Genomic DNA, 18,067 nt, shown 5'->3' on the forward strand with positions numbered 1-18,067 from the left:
CAAACTAAACCCAGACCCTACGGAGTGTGAGCTTTTTTGGATGCGCCACTTGCTGTAGGCCCGGATGGTCGCCGCGGCCACCAGTAACCTGTGCGAGGCGGCCAACGCCTCCGTGCAGGGTCAGGCCAGCGAGGAGAAACTCATCTGCTCAGCCAAGCAGGTGGCTGCCTCCACAGCTCAGCTGCTGGTGGCCTGCAAGGTGAAGGCGGACCAGGATTCTGAGGCCATGAAGAGACTACAGGTACGACATGCTGCTGCAAGGCTTTAAAAGTGCGCATACTAATTCTGCCACATCGTCTTCTACTTTCTAAAGGCTGCTGGTAACGCAGTGAAGCGAGCCTCGGACAACCTGGTGAAGGCGGCACAGAAGGCAGCCTTTGAAAAGACAGAAGATGACAGTGTGGTCGTCAAGACCAAATTTGTTGGAGGTATCGCTCAGGTGAGACATACAGACATGCTTATGTTGTGTTAGAAGTTATTTTAAGTGCAGCCTGTTGTCCCAAGAATTTAGCAGTCGTATAGGTTACATGATAAAGGACCCCTGGTTTCGATCATCTGTTGCAAACACTATAACTGTCATACATGTACGACATTTTATATTTTAGTTTTGTTTTATGAAAATAATGTGCTTTACTTTAGCCACATGAACCCAACTCTGTATTATATGAAAGTAATATACAGCGGTTCCTCAGCTCCGAAATGTGTGCAATGAACTCGGTTACTTTATGAAGCATAAGAATACGTCGTCATGTGGGAGAAGAAGCTACACTCATTGTTTCATATTTATGGCCTCCCAAGTGGTTTTCATATCTCATATTTACTGTAATTATACAGTACAGTGCAGTCTGACTACATACCATCTTTATGAATGAAACTCCGCCCTAAACCGAGGACTCCCCGTAGTGCTAAATGTCAGGACAATATGTTGCAAAGTGCCAAATTTGTGCATATTACTTGCTTAATCTTAATACTTTTGAGTTTAGGAAATTAATTACACGTACTCAGCTTCAAAATTTCACTTTTCTTGAAGGCTTCTTTGAAAAAGCTTATCATTATTTTTGGGAATTTTGTATTGGAAGACTTTGTGTATAATGGTGATTTGTTGCTTTCTACGGTACATACATGAAGTCAAAATAGTTTCAGAGAAGTTCAATGATTATCATCCACCACTGCAGAGCTGTTTAGTGTATGTTCAGCTGTTAAATTTGTCTTTACAAGCAGCTTACAGGCACAACTAGTAGTTTGCACGTCCACCTCACACTTCTGAGGTTGAGAGGTTTGAATCTCAGCTCAGGCCTTCCTGTGTGGAGTTTGCATGTTCTCCCTGTGCTCGCGTGGTTTTTCTCCATGTACTCCAGTCTCCCCCCACATTCCAAAAACAGATTAATTGAAGACTCTGAATCACAGATGTCAAACTGATGGCCCGGGGGCCAGATCCGGCCCGTAACAACATTTTCTGTGGCCCGCAAAAGCAACTCATGTGTGTCGACTTCATGTTTCTTGTGAAAATACCAAAATTGGTGTCTTTACTTGTATAATGTTCACATATTGCAAGCATTTTATGTTACCAATAACCTCCTTGAAGTAAATGTAATAGTAGTTGAAATTTTTTTATTGGCTTCTGATTTTAAAACTAGTTATCCATCAATTTGTTGTGTACATGTGATTATATGAGACAATATTTTATTTGGGTTCACAGTCACAACGGCCCTCCGAGGGAAGCCATAACTACAATGTGGCCCGCGACAAAAATGAGTTTGATAACCCTGCTCTAAATCGTCTGTTGGTATCAATGTCAGTGTGCCCTGCAATTGGCTGACGACCAGTAAAGGTGGTGTACTTGCCTCTCAGCCAAAGTCAGCAGAGATAGGCTCCAGCTCACTCATGACCCTCATGTGTTATAGAAATTGGATGCAAGGATAAATATGAAGCCATCATAAACTGTAATGGGTAAAAATCGGGAAAATTTTAATTGTAATCTCTGTTCTGTCGGCCTCCCATTTGCTTGGAATATTGGGAAATGAGGACAAATACCGTAATTTCTTGTGCATAATGCGAATTTTTTTCCCAAAAAAATTGTCAAAATTCAATAATGTGCATTGTACATAGGTATAGGGGAAAATGGGTTAAAAAAAACTGTCACATTATATAAATGTATGCTGCCATCTAGAGGTTATGAAAAAGCTGTACACGTTCATTCCAATGTCACCGCCACCTAGAGGTTATGAGAAAGGTGTAGCCTACACTTTCATTCCAATATGACAGGGTATATGAGTGCATATATGTACAGTTGTGCTCATAAGTTTACATACCCTGGCAGAATTTGTGAAATATTGTTGTTGTTTTTTTTAATATGACTGAACGACAACCATCATTCATTTCTTTGTGGTTATGTTTTGTTTAATGATAATGCTTTTCTGAAATGCTTGATCGATCAACTTCTTAAACACCTAACCTATAATTCCATTACAACAAGCTGGCAATTTTTTGACTTGAGTTCGTTGTCACATTTCTGTGGGGCCAATTATGTATTACTTGTGCACTCACTGTAGTTGTCTCGCCATGCTGCACTATTTGCATATACTGGCCACTCATGCCAGAGTAGCATCTGCTCCATTTGCACACTGATTGAGGAGTATCTGTAACATTTGCACAACCGACATTGTCCCAGATGATCGCACTACTCGTCACTTTAAACCGCATACACTCCTTGAAGTCTCAGCGCCCTTTGCACAATGGTCATTGCACCGGACTATTGCAATATTAGTCGTTCGAACTGCTCTAAGTGCTAGAGGACTCTGCATCTTTTTGCATTTTTGTCTATGTCTTTATGTCCCCAAAGTGTTCTGTAAATTGACTGTTTGTTGTACTAGAGCGGCTCCAACTACCGGAGACAAATTCCTTGTGTGTTTTGGACATACTTGGCAAATAAAGATGATTCTGATTCTGATTCTGATTAATTTGAATCCCATTAAAATAAAAGGCGGCATGGTGGCCGACTGGTTAGCACGTCAGCCTCACAGTTTTGAGGACCCGGGTTCAATCCCCGGCCCCGCCTGTGTGGAGTTTGCATGTTCTCCCCGTGCCTGTGTGGGTTTTCTCCGGGCACTCCGGTTTCCTCCCACATCCCAAAAACATGCCTTAATTGGATACTCTAAATTGCCCGTAGGTGTGACTGTAAGTGCAAATGGTTGTTTGTTTGTATGTGCCCTGCGATTGGCTGGCAACCATTTCAGGATGTACCCCGCCTCCTGCCCGATGACAGCTGGGATAGGCTCCAGCACGCCCACGACCCTAGTGAGGAGAAGTGGCTCAGAAAATGGATGGATGGATGGATAAATAAAAGTAAATGTGTTTCGCCTCGCCCTTCATTTTTTCTTTAAAGAATTGTACCCATCTCACAAATTCTGCCTGGGTCATCAAACATATGAGCACAACTGGGTTTTTTCTCATTTACTAAATAAAAGTAAGGCTGTGAATTTCAAAATAAGAGCAAGTAAATTAAAAAAAGTATTACATGTTCAAATAAAGTGCTTAACTTCAGAATAATTCTTTGAAAAAATACTTCGTTTTGATCATATGGGTAGAAGCAAAATCATGCATTGTAAAAATGCATTATACAGAGGTAGAAGGGTTTTCCAGAATTTTTAGGTCAACTTTGGGGGTGCGCATTATACATGGGTGCGCATTATACGTGAGAAATTATGGTACTATAGAAAATAGATGGATAGAAGCCATTGTCACTGTCCACACAGCAAACGTGTCAGCTGTTTGTCTCCTCTCCTCGTCAGATCATTGCGGCTCAGGAGGAGATGCTGAGGAAGGAGCGCGAGCTGGAAGAAGCCCGGAAGAAGCTGGCTCAGATCCGACAGCAGCAGTACAAGTTCTTGCCCACCGAGCTGAGGGAGGACGAAGGTTGACGGGCGGCCAAGATGGGACGCTGTCACGCCAGCGCCATTGGCTCTTTTTTACTCTCATGTAACCGAGGATTATACAGCACTTGAAACAGGCCTGTTTGGTAAGACAACCAAGTGCCTGTGCTTTGTCGTGTATTTGTGCGTGCGTGTGTGCGTGTGCTGACATTTAGTAAATAATGGCAATGTTTGAGATAGCACGATTAAGTCGCGTGAGAAACGTCGCTTTGTGAGTGTTACTGCATCATTACCGTTCCAAAAATGACGTGAAGAATGCAGAAGTTCTAAATCTATCATTGTTACTGAATGTTTTGTAGTCAATGAGCAAATAGTAGTGACCAGATGATCGTGGCAGAGTAAAGCTAAGGGTCCATAGCTTCGCTTATGATATTTTAAAGGACCAAAACAAAGGCAGGAGGGGGATCTCTCACTTCACCACTGGCTCGCACGCACCATCAAATTTATACATATCAATGAAGCTACTAACCAATACAGTAGTAGAGCATAATGTCACTTATTAATATGATATTAAAATGAAGCGCTCGTTCCAAAACGCGATAAATGCCACATTTAAAAAAAAAAAAAAAAAAAAAGAATGAAAAAAAGACCTTGCAATGCCGTTCTGTTGTGTACCATTTTCTGTCTCAGAATAATCAAAATAGATTTATAGTGTTTTGGAAAACAATCCTTCTGATGTGAACTTTGGAGATGCCAGCAAACCTAAAAAAAAAAAGAATATATATTCATTCTGGATTGATATTTTAAAAGAAAGTAGTTTTTCTTAAAGAGTGAACAAGAAAGTTGTGTCTTGTTGTGACCAAAAATGATCTGCTTGCTTATCACTTCACTCCATCTTAAAAAAATAAAAATAAATTGCCAACTCACACAGAGCAGTGCAACAATCATGTTGGCATTATCTGTCATGTTCAAACTTATATTTTTTGCACTAATAACAATACAATAAGTATTACAGTGAACCCTCTAAGGTCGAACATAATTTGTCCTGGGATTCTGGTCAACCTCTGATTTGTAATAATGGCTATAATGGAAGTAGAATTTTCGCTATCACAAAACCCATATGGAAGTTACATTAAATAAAAATAGGTTCACCACTGTTAATGACAACAACTGTGCATGTGCGACTTAAGATGTGTATTTTCACCATTTCTCCTTCAAATTCTACGACCTCAAGGGCTTTCGGAGGTTTCGCTGTATTTATAGCAAATAAAAATACCTGCAAGCTATCAGCAAAATTTGCAAGGCACAAGTAATTACAAAGTAGTGATTAGCAATATGTCATCATGAGTAATTTAGTAGGTAGGAGGTGCGACAATAAAATACTATATATACTATACTGTATTGTATTCCAAATGAACTATTTTCTAGCAAAAATATAAGAGCAATACGAGCATCGTGTAAGCCCAGTTGCATGCGCAGACCAATGCGGCAACATGCGCCAAAAAAAAACTAAATGGCAAATACTGTATGCTGACATATGGGGAAATTATTATATTTTGCCATGAAAACTCTATGTTGCCTTCTTTAAAAGGACATTTCACTTTCATAACATTTATTTGTTTGAGAAAACAAATCTTTTTTTTCAAATGACCTGTAACTATGACGGCTTTTACTGAATCCTGTGCATTACTTTGTGTAAAACATTTTGAAAAGTTTTACGAGAACAAGCTTTGATTTTGCATCACTGGCATGTACATGTGACCAGTTTTAGACTATAATGATTAGAATAGATTTCAAAATGTGTCTTGGTCGTACACTACTCACAAAAAGTTAGGGATATTCGGCTTTGGGATGACATATCACGACATGCCTAAAATGCTCTGTAGGATTTACAGGTGAATTTAATTTGGCCTTCCTTAAATTTTTGAATGCACATGTCCAATGTTTCCATACTTTTTGAAACAACTGCTGTTTTCTACACAGAGCTTGATTGCTAAATTCACAGGTGTTCAATCCATGAATTGACCAGTACACAGAAGAAGTGGCAGAAGAATACAATCAGAATTGGTATTTAAACATGCTGTTCACATTTTGACATCATGAGACTAAGCCAACCAAACAATTGATCGACATCACCTCACCATTGCCAAGTATGTTCTCAGAGGGAAGTGTCCTGTGCTGTTAGAGTGTCACGGTGTTATCAGCAGATTGCAACAGCGATGTAGAATGACTGGAAGAGTCACAGAAAGGCATAGAAGTGGATGTCTTTGAAATTTTCATGGCTCATGTACCTGTTATGAATGTTGCTGTTCAGCTCCTTGTTAGAGAACAGCAAGTTGCACATTTGCATTCTAAATTTTAGATAAAGTTACCACCATAAGTTCACCTGTAAAGGTTATCCAGCATTTTACGCTCATCTTGAAATTTCACAGGATAACCTTTTGTGAGGATTGTGCATTTTAAATATAGAGTGTAAGGACTTATTTGTCAAATATTTACATTAACAATGATTACCGTCACAATCTCATAAGAGCACATAGCATCCACATTTATCCTCAATGGTCACTCACGTTCATGTAGACTCACTGTATCGATACACTGGCGAGCTGATGATGGAGGTCTTGCACTGTTACAGGGTGATGATGGAGGTCTTGCACTGTTACAGGGACTGACTTTATGTTATCTTGAATGAAATGAGCCTATTGGATGCACTGAAATTGCTTCATAAAGCTTCGGTTGTTTTGAGTCTTAGACATTCCTTCACACAGTGAAAAGGTAACCAACTAAAGCTCTGGTTCAGAAGCCCGGTTCAGTAAGTCATATTTATTGGGAATTTCCAAGCAGGTTATCTCCTGCGTTGTGTCTTAGTGCCTTACTCGAGTGTGTCGTGCAAGCAGCTGAAGATGAGTCCCGGTTGGGCCTTGAGCCTTGAGAACATTTTTGCCAATCTCCATCAAGGCCTGAGCGCAACAAGAGGAGTCCTTTGCCATACGATCCAATGCCTTGGCTGCTGGCCTATACCTGCCTATATTGCTGTCATGGATACCTTGGGATTTAGAAACTATGATGGAATACTAACTGCATTCCTTGAGCATGTTTGTGTTTGAAGTTATGAGAAGTTGTTTGAAAAAAAAAAAAAATCATGAAGTTGGGCTGTTCTTGTTTCCTTGTCTGTCATCGAACCACTTTAAAATGTCTGTTTTTACAAGTAAGAATTATCCTGACAGACAGTACTGGGCAAAATGTCTGAGGCTGACACTAGCTTTGTTGTTTTAATGACCACTTACATTGTTGTCATTTGGATACGGGACAAATACAAAAATACAGATGTCTTTTTTTTTTTTTTTTTTTTTTTTTTGGTAGAAGCCCATATCTACCTTCGACAAATATTTGGATTCAGTTTACTTTTTTATTGTTTTTTTCTCTTTTAATCTTATTTCATTTTGTTTTGTTTTCTGTCTTGTTTTGTTGTTGTTGTTGATGTTGTTGTTGTTGTTGTCGTTGCTTGATTTTATTCCGTTCTATTTATAATATTCTGTTTGGACTTGTTTCCCCATTTGAGTCATGATGGCATCTATTAAAAAGAGTTTGCTAAAACAACCAAACTAGTGATAGGCCAGTATGTTTGCCCAGCACTGTGTATTTATTGTCTGAATGGTTTGTGCAAATATTCAAGCAAATGGTGGGGCAGGAAGGTGATTGTGTTATGAATAGGTGTTGTGCTAAACCGCGTTTAGTTTGATGACTTGATGCTCTACGTATGATATTTATCTGGTCACAAAAATATTTTTTGTATTTATCACAAAATAAAAATAAAAATCAAGCAGATCTGCAGATTTTTTTTTAATTATTATGATGATTTGGACAGCTTTTTGCATTCTTTCCACCAGGTGTCAGCATTGTTCCGTGAAGTTGACCTTGGATTAAAGTCCTTCCAGTGGAAACATTGGCAAGTCAGACCAAATATAGACTTATTAGATGTGCTTTTTTCCCTTCTTCTTTGTCCAACGCCGAGGCCATCATGCACTCATTCCCATATTGATGTTTGAACCATTGATGAGCTCATGCGCCACACCACTTCATGATGCTCCAATTAATAATCTTAAATCTTTTTGTTTACATTTTCTTCTCCCATATTGGGGTGCTAGCATAATGGCAGGCACGTGGGAAGGTGCAGGGCTTGTAAAGGATGTTGAGTGTTGTCTCATTGTCTCCTGAGACATTCCCGTGAACACCATATTTGGTTGTGTGCCCTCATTCAAGGCCAAGCAGCAGACACAGCGGAGAGGAGCAAGTGACGCCATGTGTTAGTAGGAATCACCTCTCTCTCTCAGTGGGATGTTTGGCAGCTTTTTTTTTTCTCTGTGGAGAGAAATCACATTCAATTTAGCTGTGTTCTTGTTTGGTAATTTAATAAAAGACAACAACCAAATGTTAGTATTCTGAGTCACAAATTTTGGAGGGTGAAAGGTTCGAGGCATTTAAAACACACTATTCAAACGCCCATGAAACGGGGCAATTCAGAATTCAACCAAAATTGACTAAATTTACAAAACCTCTGTATGACATCATGAGACCTCGGCATAAGTCACTAGAGCTTAGTTCAGCGAGCATCAACGAAAATAGAGGAGGAGATGAAGCCAGGGATGTCCATACTTTTTTGTGGGCCGCATTCAGAAGAATCAGAGGATGATGAGTAAGAATAACTTCTAATAAATTCTTCCTATACTGTACTACTTCCTATACTTCCTGTCAAAGGTGATACCAAACAAAAACAAGAGCAATCTGTAGTCAGCTGACCATTTCTAAAGCAGGTTAATGTGATATGTTCTCAAATCAGACCTTATTTGGAGGAAACCTTTATTCACCTCAGTTTTTTGAAAATACATTTTGTAATTATTTTAGATGTACAGCAGTGGTGTCGCGAGACCAGTGACTCAACCAGTGTGCCGTGAGCGCGCTCCAGGTGTCCATCCATCCATCCATTATCTGAGCCGCTTATCCTCACAAGGGTCGCGGGAGCGCTGGAGCCTATCCCAGCTATCATCGGGCAGGAGGCGGGGTACACCCTGTACTGGTTGCCAGCTAGCCTGGTTAGAGCGTCTGCCTCACAGTTCTGAGGACCGGGGTTCAAATCCCCGCCCGGCCCGTGTGGAGTTTGCATGTTCTCCTCGTGCCTGCGTGGGTTTTCTCCGGGCACTCCGGTTTCCTCCCACATCCCAAAAAAACATGCATTAATTGGAGACTCTAAATTGCTCGTAGGTGTGAATGTGGATGCGAATGGCTGTTTGTTTTTGTATGTGCCCTGCGATTGGCTGGCAACCAGTTCAGGGTGTACCCCGCCTCCTGCCCGATGATAGCTGGGATAAGCTCCAGCACACCCGCGACCCTAGTGAGGATAAGCGGCTCAGAAAATGGATGGATGGATGGATGGATGTTCATCTATCTATGCCAGTGAGGCATAGTGACAGACAGAACAAATAAATGCTCTTCTATTGTATGGCAGGAAGTACACACAGTAATTACGGTAATGTATCCACTTTTTGTTTGTCGGTGTGCCGTGAGATTTTTCAATTGTAAAATGTGTGCCTTGGCTTCATAAAGGTTGGAAATCACTGCGCTAGACCTATTTTAGGGGGGGGTGAAGCCCCCCCTAAAATTGTTCTCAAGCACCATGCCCCCCCACCACCACCACAAACAATGTGGTTGTTCCAAAAAATGTTCTTTGTCTATTTTGTTTTCGCAGGGCACATAGACAAACACCCATTTGTACTCACATTCACACCTATGAACGATTTAGCTTCTTCAGTGCATGTTTTTGGAATGTGTGAGGAAGTCAGAGTACCCACAGACTCCACACAAAAAGGCCTCCGCCGGGATTTGAGCCTCAGAACTGTAAGAGAGTCGTGTTAACCACTAGCAGCCGTGCTGCCTCCTTTTCACATTTAATCCTGCTAAATTCTTGTGTGAAGATACTTGTCCTGTGGCGAGCCAAGGAATTTTCCAGCCGACAAGTAGCACTGTTTGGCTTTCAGTCTATTTTGTCCAGGAAGTTGTTGCAAACCCAAAACATAGTGTAGCGCATAGAGGAGGCACAAAAACTGTTTAGAAAAAGACCAAGTAGACCAAGTAAATACACTACGGATACAGTGGCACTGTGTTTGGCATTCTGCATGAAGGAACCTTGTAACTTCAAGAGCGTGAGGTCATTGCGCTCAAACGAAGTCACATTCCATTGAAGCAATGCACTCCCAAGATAAACCCAATATTCATCAGCTGATGGAGCGTCTTATTTCTCGGGTCTGGAGCTCATGACTATTTTAGGTCATCCAGCAATGCGTTGGTCACATACTGTACTGTAGCTCCTCTGCTTTATGGAGCATAGTAAAAGGCCAGAGGAAAGGCTTGGATTTAGGAGGAGGTTGTAACATGAGTCTCTGTGGTGCTGCTACTCGATTGTTCCCTATCAAATATCATTATTGCGAGTGTCAAATTGCACGAAGGCTTTCCAACATTCTTTATGTAGTGCCAGCGTCATGCATAATTTCCAGTTTCCGCCAGATAACGAGCGGGGGGGGGGGCGGGGGGGGGGGGGGGCACTTCCGTGTGAAGGGCGTGAGTTGGTGGCGGCCCGTCTTCTGCTATGTGTGCGCAGTAGGCTTCCTTAGCAAGCATGTCAGCAATGACAGCAGGTCTATATTGGGACAGAGCTGAGACTTAAACCTCCCTAGCTAAATTTGGACAAGTAACAGAAGGAATATCTATTAAACCATTTCATTTGACCCCCATTTATCCCATAGTTGAGTTCTAACAGGATTCCTCTTGATATCAGATATGTTTTATGTTTTTTTTTTTTGTTTTGTTTTGTTTTGTTTTACAAATCAGTGCTGAAAGGTGGTGTGTGGACCAGAGACGAACCTTGGTGCTGACTGGAACTGATCTGCAGCACCTCCTGGGATATAAATCACAGCACAGTGAAATGCAACACTCAGTCCTTCCGAACCTTCTTAAGTCTTAATTTGGAAACTTTGCTTGAGGCTTGTTAGATGACCGTCAGTCTGTGGCCACCACGCCCCTTTTAGAGGTGGAACAAAGAGTGGGCCCGCGCGCAGCGGTGCTGATGTTCAGGAGAAGATACTGTGTGGGCATAGCAGCGTGTCTTCACTTAACTGTAAGGTCCCCAACAAGTAGCAGCATACCAGGAAAACACAGTACACAGTACTCCTCTCTCTTAGCGGGTGTCCTGCAGTCCAACTTATCTTTCAATGGCAATTTACTAAACAATGCCAACATATGTAATCACGGCCATATGTAGTCATTTGGGGGCCCAAGGCAAGCCTAGTTATGAGCCCCTCCACATCCATCGACTGAAAAGATTTTCAATATTACTGTTTCTCAGCAACTAAAGTGTGAATTTGAGTAAACTCTACAAAGTATTTCGTATTGTGTATTTCATGACAATAAATTGATATACCGGTATTTAATAGGAATTTTTTCTTCGTCATGTCACAGTTTGCTCAGCCAGTGCACACTTTAGAGTCCTCAATTTTGGGTGAGAGAAACTACAGTACACCCTGAACTGGTCGCCAGCCAATCACTGGGCGCACTTACATTCACACATATGGACAACTTAGTCTTCAGTGAACCTACGACGCATGTTATTGCAATGTGGGAGGAAACCAAAGTACATGGGAAAACCACACGTACGCACAGGAAAGGAAGGAGAACATGCAAATTCCACGCGAGAGCCTGAGACTAGATTCAAATTCTGAACGTCAGAACTGTGAGGCAGCCGTGTTAACCTTTAGTCCACCGTGATCCCCCCACGCCCCCTTAGTCTCTCCTCAAATTAAATTCTTACCGTAACCAGCAGTGACATGCTGAGACGTAAATACAAAAGCCATCGTTCTCCATTATTGTTTTTTGTTGACTTGTCTCGTTCCGACTGATGCGTTCAATGTGGTGCGGTTTCTACATCTTTTTTTGTGTTACTCTTCTGAATGGGTAATGCAATTGCTGCAAACTGATGATAGCTGGGATAGGCTCCAGCACGCCCGCGACCCTAGTGAAGAGAAGCGGCTCAGAAAATGGATGGATGGATGGATGTTCCATCTGTTGTTTTATTTCCAAGCTGACTAACCGCGCACTGTCTAGGCCTGACTTTTTTCTTTTTCTTTTGAACGGTCACGCCAGGCGATCAAACGTGACTGCAGGCAGGCTTCACTGTAAGAATGCAGGTGGAGTGGAGACGTGGGCGTTCCTCGGTGCGGCCAAACCACCACGGCCCACTCGCTGTCCACACAAAACCACATTGGAATGTCTCCATCGCCTTTGTTTCCCACACAACATCTAAAGGCCATGCTTCACGCAAAGTGAGGGTAATTTGTGTGGCCATGTCCACTTCCTTTTATAAATCAAGAAAAGATCGCTGACTAAAAATGTACTTTGGGGATGTTTTGATGAGGGTCGCTCATCACTCTTTTAATTGGGATTACACACATACAGACAACATCATAAGCGATTTTTTTAAATGTGAGCGAGCCCACAAACGATGGGAAGTAAAATCGACAAGTGTGCTTACTGCTCACACAATATGTCCACCCACAATCGAGAGTCTCCTCCCCCCAAACCAGAGTGGCAATCATTTGTCATTTGCGTTTCGTAATACTGAGTTTGTTCAACATTTTCCGAGCAAATCAGCAGAGGAAAACTAACCTTCAGCACACACAACATGCAGGATAATCAGTCAAGATAATCTTTTAGAGGCATCCAATAATCGGGCCTTTGCTGACTTTAATCGCAAGGTGGGGAAACGCTCAAATTCATCTCAGTTTTCAGTATCTGTGCACCCCGCTTAAGATGACTTCGTTGCCCAAAACAATTTTGACATAGCTTCAAAATAAACACAGGCGGAAGCAAATCATCCTCATCCTCCAGTTGGTTTGAAGTGCACGTCAAGACATTTTACAGCCCTCTGGAGTGGAAAGAAATATCAAGCACAGATTGTCTTTTGGATCGCACAAAGGGTCCCTGCAAGACTCCACTGTCTCTGCTGCCTGTCTGGCTTATACACAGTGAGAGAAAGACACAGAGTCCATATATGGACACATACTCTATATGAAAGCGTCTCCCTTAGCACGCAAACACTGAAACTTCTCGGCCCGTGACACCAGAAGTAAATGATTGAAGGCAAATATTTAAAGAGAGCTTTCAACAAGATGCTGTGCTCCTGTGAGATACACCACCATTGTGCGCGTGTGGCAATAATTAGACTGTAAGAGGGTGGGGGGGGGGGCGCTGTCGCCAAGTGCAAAAGACAGTAAGTCGGGCTTACGCTTACCACCTAAATTGTGATATTTGTTGAATGAACTTGAATTAATTGATTCTCTTCATTGTGTAGCGTTACTCTTGGCTGCACTGCTTCCAGTGTGTGTACGTGGGTGTTGGATTTTTTTGTCCAATCAGATTTCAGCCTCTGTGTGCTGCCATTTCAATTTAATCTGCCACGGCTTTCACAATCAGAATTGCTGGTCGATGTATTTAAACTATATTAGCAATGGGACAGTTTCTTCAGCCAATTAGATTTCAAAATTCATCCTCGATGACATTGGCAGTTTGTATTAACATTTTTTTTTAATGTAACGGGTTGGTCATAGCAAAACTTGCTTCACCCAACTTCAGCAAAACACATCCGTATCGATCTGCACACATGAATAATACATTTAATAATCAGCCTCTTTGTGGAGGATGATGTATTGATGGTTTCGGTTTGTTTGTTTCTATTTGATGGTTTAAGACAGTTAAGTCACACTTTATCGACATACTGGTTTAAAATGTAAAAAGTGTTCTATGTAGTAGTAAGTAGTTGTTTGTAAGTAACTTAAAAATTCTAAATTTGGAAACGTTACTACTCTGACAACTCGCAGGTAACATATTTCGTGAGACCGCAACAGAGTGAGCTGTTAATGTGAAGGGACTCACCTCTAAAGCAGTACAGTACTGCTGCCTCTGCATGTTCTTTACTACATCATCTGAGTTACGTACACAATTCGTTGGTTTTAAGGTTTAAGGTTGACTAAACAGTAGATCATTTCTTTTTACACTTGACAGTTAGGGTTGTGGTCTTCCCTTTCCACTTCGTTAAAAGCCACAACCACACGTCGTCAAAGGGTGAGTAGCTTTATTTTATTTTATAACATTACTTTTAAAGAATGGTGGCCAAGTAGTTAGCATGTGTGAGTTCTGGAGTTCAGGGTTTAATTCTTGGCTCCAGCTTACCCATGAACCGAAAGAGGACAAATGGATTGATTTTATATATATATATATATATATATATATATATATATATATATATATATATATGTATAAAATACAGCATTATCCATCCATCCATTTTCTAGACCGTTTATTCTCACTAGGGTCGCGGGTATGCTGGAGCCTATCCCAGCTGTCTTCAGGTGAGAGGCGGGGTAAACCCTGAACTGGTTGCCAGCCAATCGCAGGGCACATATAAACAAACAACCATTCGCACTCACATTCACACCCACGGGCAATTTAGAGTCTTCCATTAACCTACCATGCAAGTTTTTGAGAGGTGGCAGGAAACAAGAGTGCCCGGGAAAAAACTCACGCAGGCACGGGGAGAACGTGCAACCTCCACACAGGCGAGGCCGGATTTGAACTCAGGTCCTCAGAACTGTGAGGCAGATGTGCTAACCAGTCGTCCTCTGTGCCGCCTATACAGTATTATACATTTTTTAAATATTTTTATTGGCAATTTTTTACTCTTGTATGATCATTAAGAATGTTACTTAAAACACTGCATGTACAGTTAAAGGTTTTGTGATGGTGACAGATTATTTAAATTCCCGTTAAAACGTGTGTTGTCACAATAACAGTGTCATTTTCAAAAACGTCTACTTTGAGAGTTATTTTCAAAATGCTGTTTTTGTCTATATAAACAAAATGAGAAAAGTTTTTTATCAGTTACAAATTACTTAATCCTTATTTTTACCTCTCTTTTGACCATCCCTGCATACAAATAAATGCTTAAAAGAGAGATTTTTGCTAACCCGCTCTGTCAGGTCTGGAATTTAATTTTCCGCCAGGACTCCTGAGTGCTGCGTGAGTCTTAAATGAATCATGACAGTTCCCCTCCAATGAACCCCCCCAATTCCTCCTATTCCTTCAGCACTCTCGGTCAAAGCCGAGTGAGCAGCATCAGATATGGCCGACATTCCTGCTTCTCGATGTGTCCCCATCTGTTGGGGAGGAACACAAACAAACAGTGTGGGCGGAGTCCCCCCTCCAGAGGCCACAAATATTTCACCATCATGACCTCTCTGCACATTTTGTGTCTGCAGCACTGGCAAGCTTCACTTTGGGTCTTGTTACTGCAAAGCTCAGCCTTTTTTTGTAGATTTCTTTTTTTTGTGTGTGTCCACTCTAAAATCCAGACTCTACAGTCAAAACTGTGTAGTCCTACAACTCATTTAACCAACCTTCTCATTTAAATCAACACATGCTCAGATAAAAAGAAAATGTTTAGTTTTACTTTAAGCAGATGTTGTCTTGTCAATTATCCTGGTTTTGTACCGTTCCAGCTGAGGAACATACGGTGGCTTTAAAATGTCTACAGACACCTATTCAAACGTTGTTTTTATTACATAAAACAATCAAACCAAGAAATCATTTCCAACTTTTTTCCACTAGTAATGTGACCTATAACTGAAATCTCTTTGTCTTTCTCTTTAAATTGTAGAGACAATTCAATTGGGGGGAAAAAAAGGATTTCATTTTTTTCCAATTGAGTTGTAGAGAGGAAAAAGCGGAAGTATAAATAAACAACTGAGATAATGTGGTTGCACAAATGTGCACACCCTCTTATCATTGGGGATGTGTGTGTTCAGAATTAAACAATCACATTCAAACTTATGTTAAATGGGAGTCAGCACACACCTGCCACCATTTAAAGTGTCATTGAATAACACCAAATAAAGTTCTGATGTTCTCGTACTTTTTTCCTGAAGCCTGAAGGTATTGTGCTAACACTGACTGGTATTTGGAACTGTTCATAATTCCCTCCACCTTGACTGAGACCCTAGTTGCAGCCTTTTGGAATTATCACCAATGAGTTTTACCTTGGTTTCATCAGACCATAACAGATTTTCTTACATGATTGGGATGGGTTTTTTTTTTTCTTTGGAAGATAAGGGTTCTGTCTTGCCACCCGACCCCAAAGCCCAGACATATGAAGAAGATGGCAAATTGTTGCCACATGTACGAAACAGCCAGTACTTGCCAGGAATTCCTGCAGCTCCTTCAATGTTGCTCTCGGCGTCTTGGAAGCCGAGCTGACTAGTTTTCTTCGAGTCTTATCATCAATTTTGGAGGGACTTACAGTTCTTGGTAATGTCACAGCTGCTCCATATTTTCTCCACTTGATGACTGTCTTCACTGTGTTCCATTGTATATTTAATACTTCGGGAATTATTTCCCAACCTTCTCTCGACGAGTACATTTTAACAATGAGATGCTTCTGATGCTGTGGAAGCTCTCTGTGGACTATGGCTTGTGCTGTAAGATGTGTCTACAAAAATGGCAGGGAAAAGCTTCCGGAACATCTGAACTTCATTTGGGGTTAATCAAAGTCGCTCTAAATGTTGGCAGGTTTTCTCATTGAATGGTGTTTCAAATGATCACCAGATGGTCCACTTGAAATGTATGCACCACTCCCCAAATAAACACCTCTAACAGGTGGTAACTGTCATGACCTCAGGTCATCGTCACTGCACACAGGCATTTATGTGTTAACTGCTTCGCCCATTTTGAACTTTGCGGACTCTGCCCATAACCAGAACAGCAGGACCTGCCAAAGCTGACATTAACGTGTTTAACGTGTAGAGACTTGACACATCTTTGAATCGATATTATTATCATCACAAACATTCTTATTGTTATTATAGTAAATGTTTTTAAATATATACATTTGTAATATTACGTAAATACAATAATACATGTGACCCTAATGAGGACAGGTGGTATAGAAAATGAATGATATTAATATATGTTATAAATAATGCTGATATAATGATCTTAATATATTTTATAAAAATGCATTATACAATAGATTGTGTTCTGGTTAGTGGAGAGGTCCAGGTTTAGAATCTCAGCTCAGGCCCGCCCTTGTGGAGTTTACATGTTCAATGTATGTGCTTTGCTGGGTTTTCTCCGAGTACCGCAGCTTCTTCCAGCATTCCAAAAACATGCATGTCAGGTTCACTGCAGACTGTAAAATAGTCAATAGGTGTGAATGTCAGGGCAAATTGTTGTTTGTCTAGATGTGCCCTATGATTAGCTGGCAACCAGTCTCTGACCCCGCCTCTCGCCCAAAGTGAGTTCGACTAGGCTCCAGTTCACCTGTGACCCTAATGGGCACAAGTGCTATATAAAATGGAAGGATGCGTTATATAAATAAAGCCCTCCCTAATAAAAGTCTCACCTGTAACATACACCTAGCCCCCTATGCCGTTGATTACCTACAAAACATTTAAATTGTATCTGTACATTTTTGACCCCTAGAAAAGGTAGACATAGTTACAATGAGTCGAGTCATTAATGCTACATCAGCGTAAATTGTGCCAAAAGGTTCATATGTATTCCTATTTCTGTCAGTGAGCCTTTATGTTGTCTTGGCAGGATGCTTCAAATAGAGCGTGCACATAAAACAAAAACTGGACCTCTTGTTCTTTATTCTTGGCAAGCAAAAAAAATCCTCTGAACAATGTGAGGGATGACAGATCGTCTCATTTAATGACATTTCACTTGTACCGTGTTAAAAAAATTTAAAAAAAAAAAAAACATTCTTGGCAGATGCTCACCATCTTCAATGGAGCACCTGCAGAGGAACAATTTGACCTTCAGAGCCAAGGAAGTTAACTCCTTAAAGGCCCCAAACTGCAATGTTAGCTTGATTCTGAATTAATTTACTGGAATAAAGTTGAACTGACTGAATTGTACTCAATTGAATATATGTTTATTAGTTCCGAAATGGGGAAATTCAGGCAAAGCAACAATGTGGACAGTGGCAGCAGACAAGAATAATAATATCAAAGATTCAACAATCCTCATACAGTACTGTATGTACTATAACCATCAGGCAGCGCCACTGCAGTATTCTCTTTGAGTTACACCTT

General features: G+C 41.0%; 1 protein-coding gene across 4 annotated transcripts in view; it reads left to right on the forward strand.

Annotated features, from left to right (window-relative positions):
- tln2b (talin 2b) overlaps positions 1 to 7,700 on the forward strand; it is a 110,394-nt gene extending 102,694 nt beyond the window's left edge. For all 4 annotated transcript variants that reach the window (XM_061678107.1, XM_061678108.1, XM_061678105.1 and 1 more), the window contains 3 exons: positions 59 to 241; positions 314 to 439; positions 3,792 to 7,700. In XM_061678107.1, coding sequence (XP_061534091.1) covers positions 59 to 241; positions 314 to 439; positions 3,792 to 3,920 — 438 coding nt within the window. In that variant the 3' untranslated portion in view covers positions 3,921 to 7,700. The remainder of the gene's footprint in view (positions 1 to 58; positions 242 to 313; positions 440 to 3,791) is intronic.
- The last annotated feature ends 10,367 nt before the right edge of the window (positions 7,701 to 18,067 follow it).

Source organism: Phycodurus eques, chromosome 5, assembly GCF_024500275.1.
Source record: "Phycodurus eques isolate BA_2022a chromosome 5, UOR_Pequ_1.1, whole genome shotgun sequence".
Classification (NCBI taxonomy): domain Eukaryota; kingdom Metazoa; phylum Chordata; class Actinopteri; order Syngnathiformes; family Syngnathidae; genus Phycodurus; species Phycodurus eques.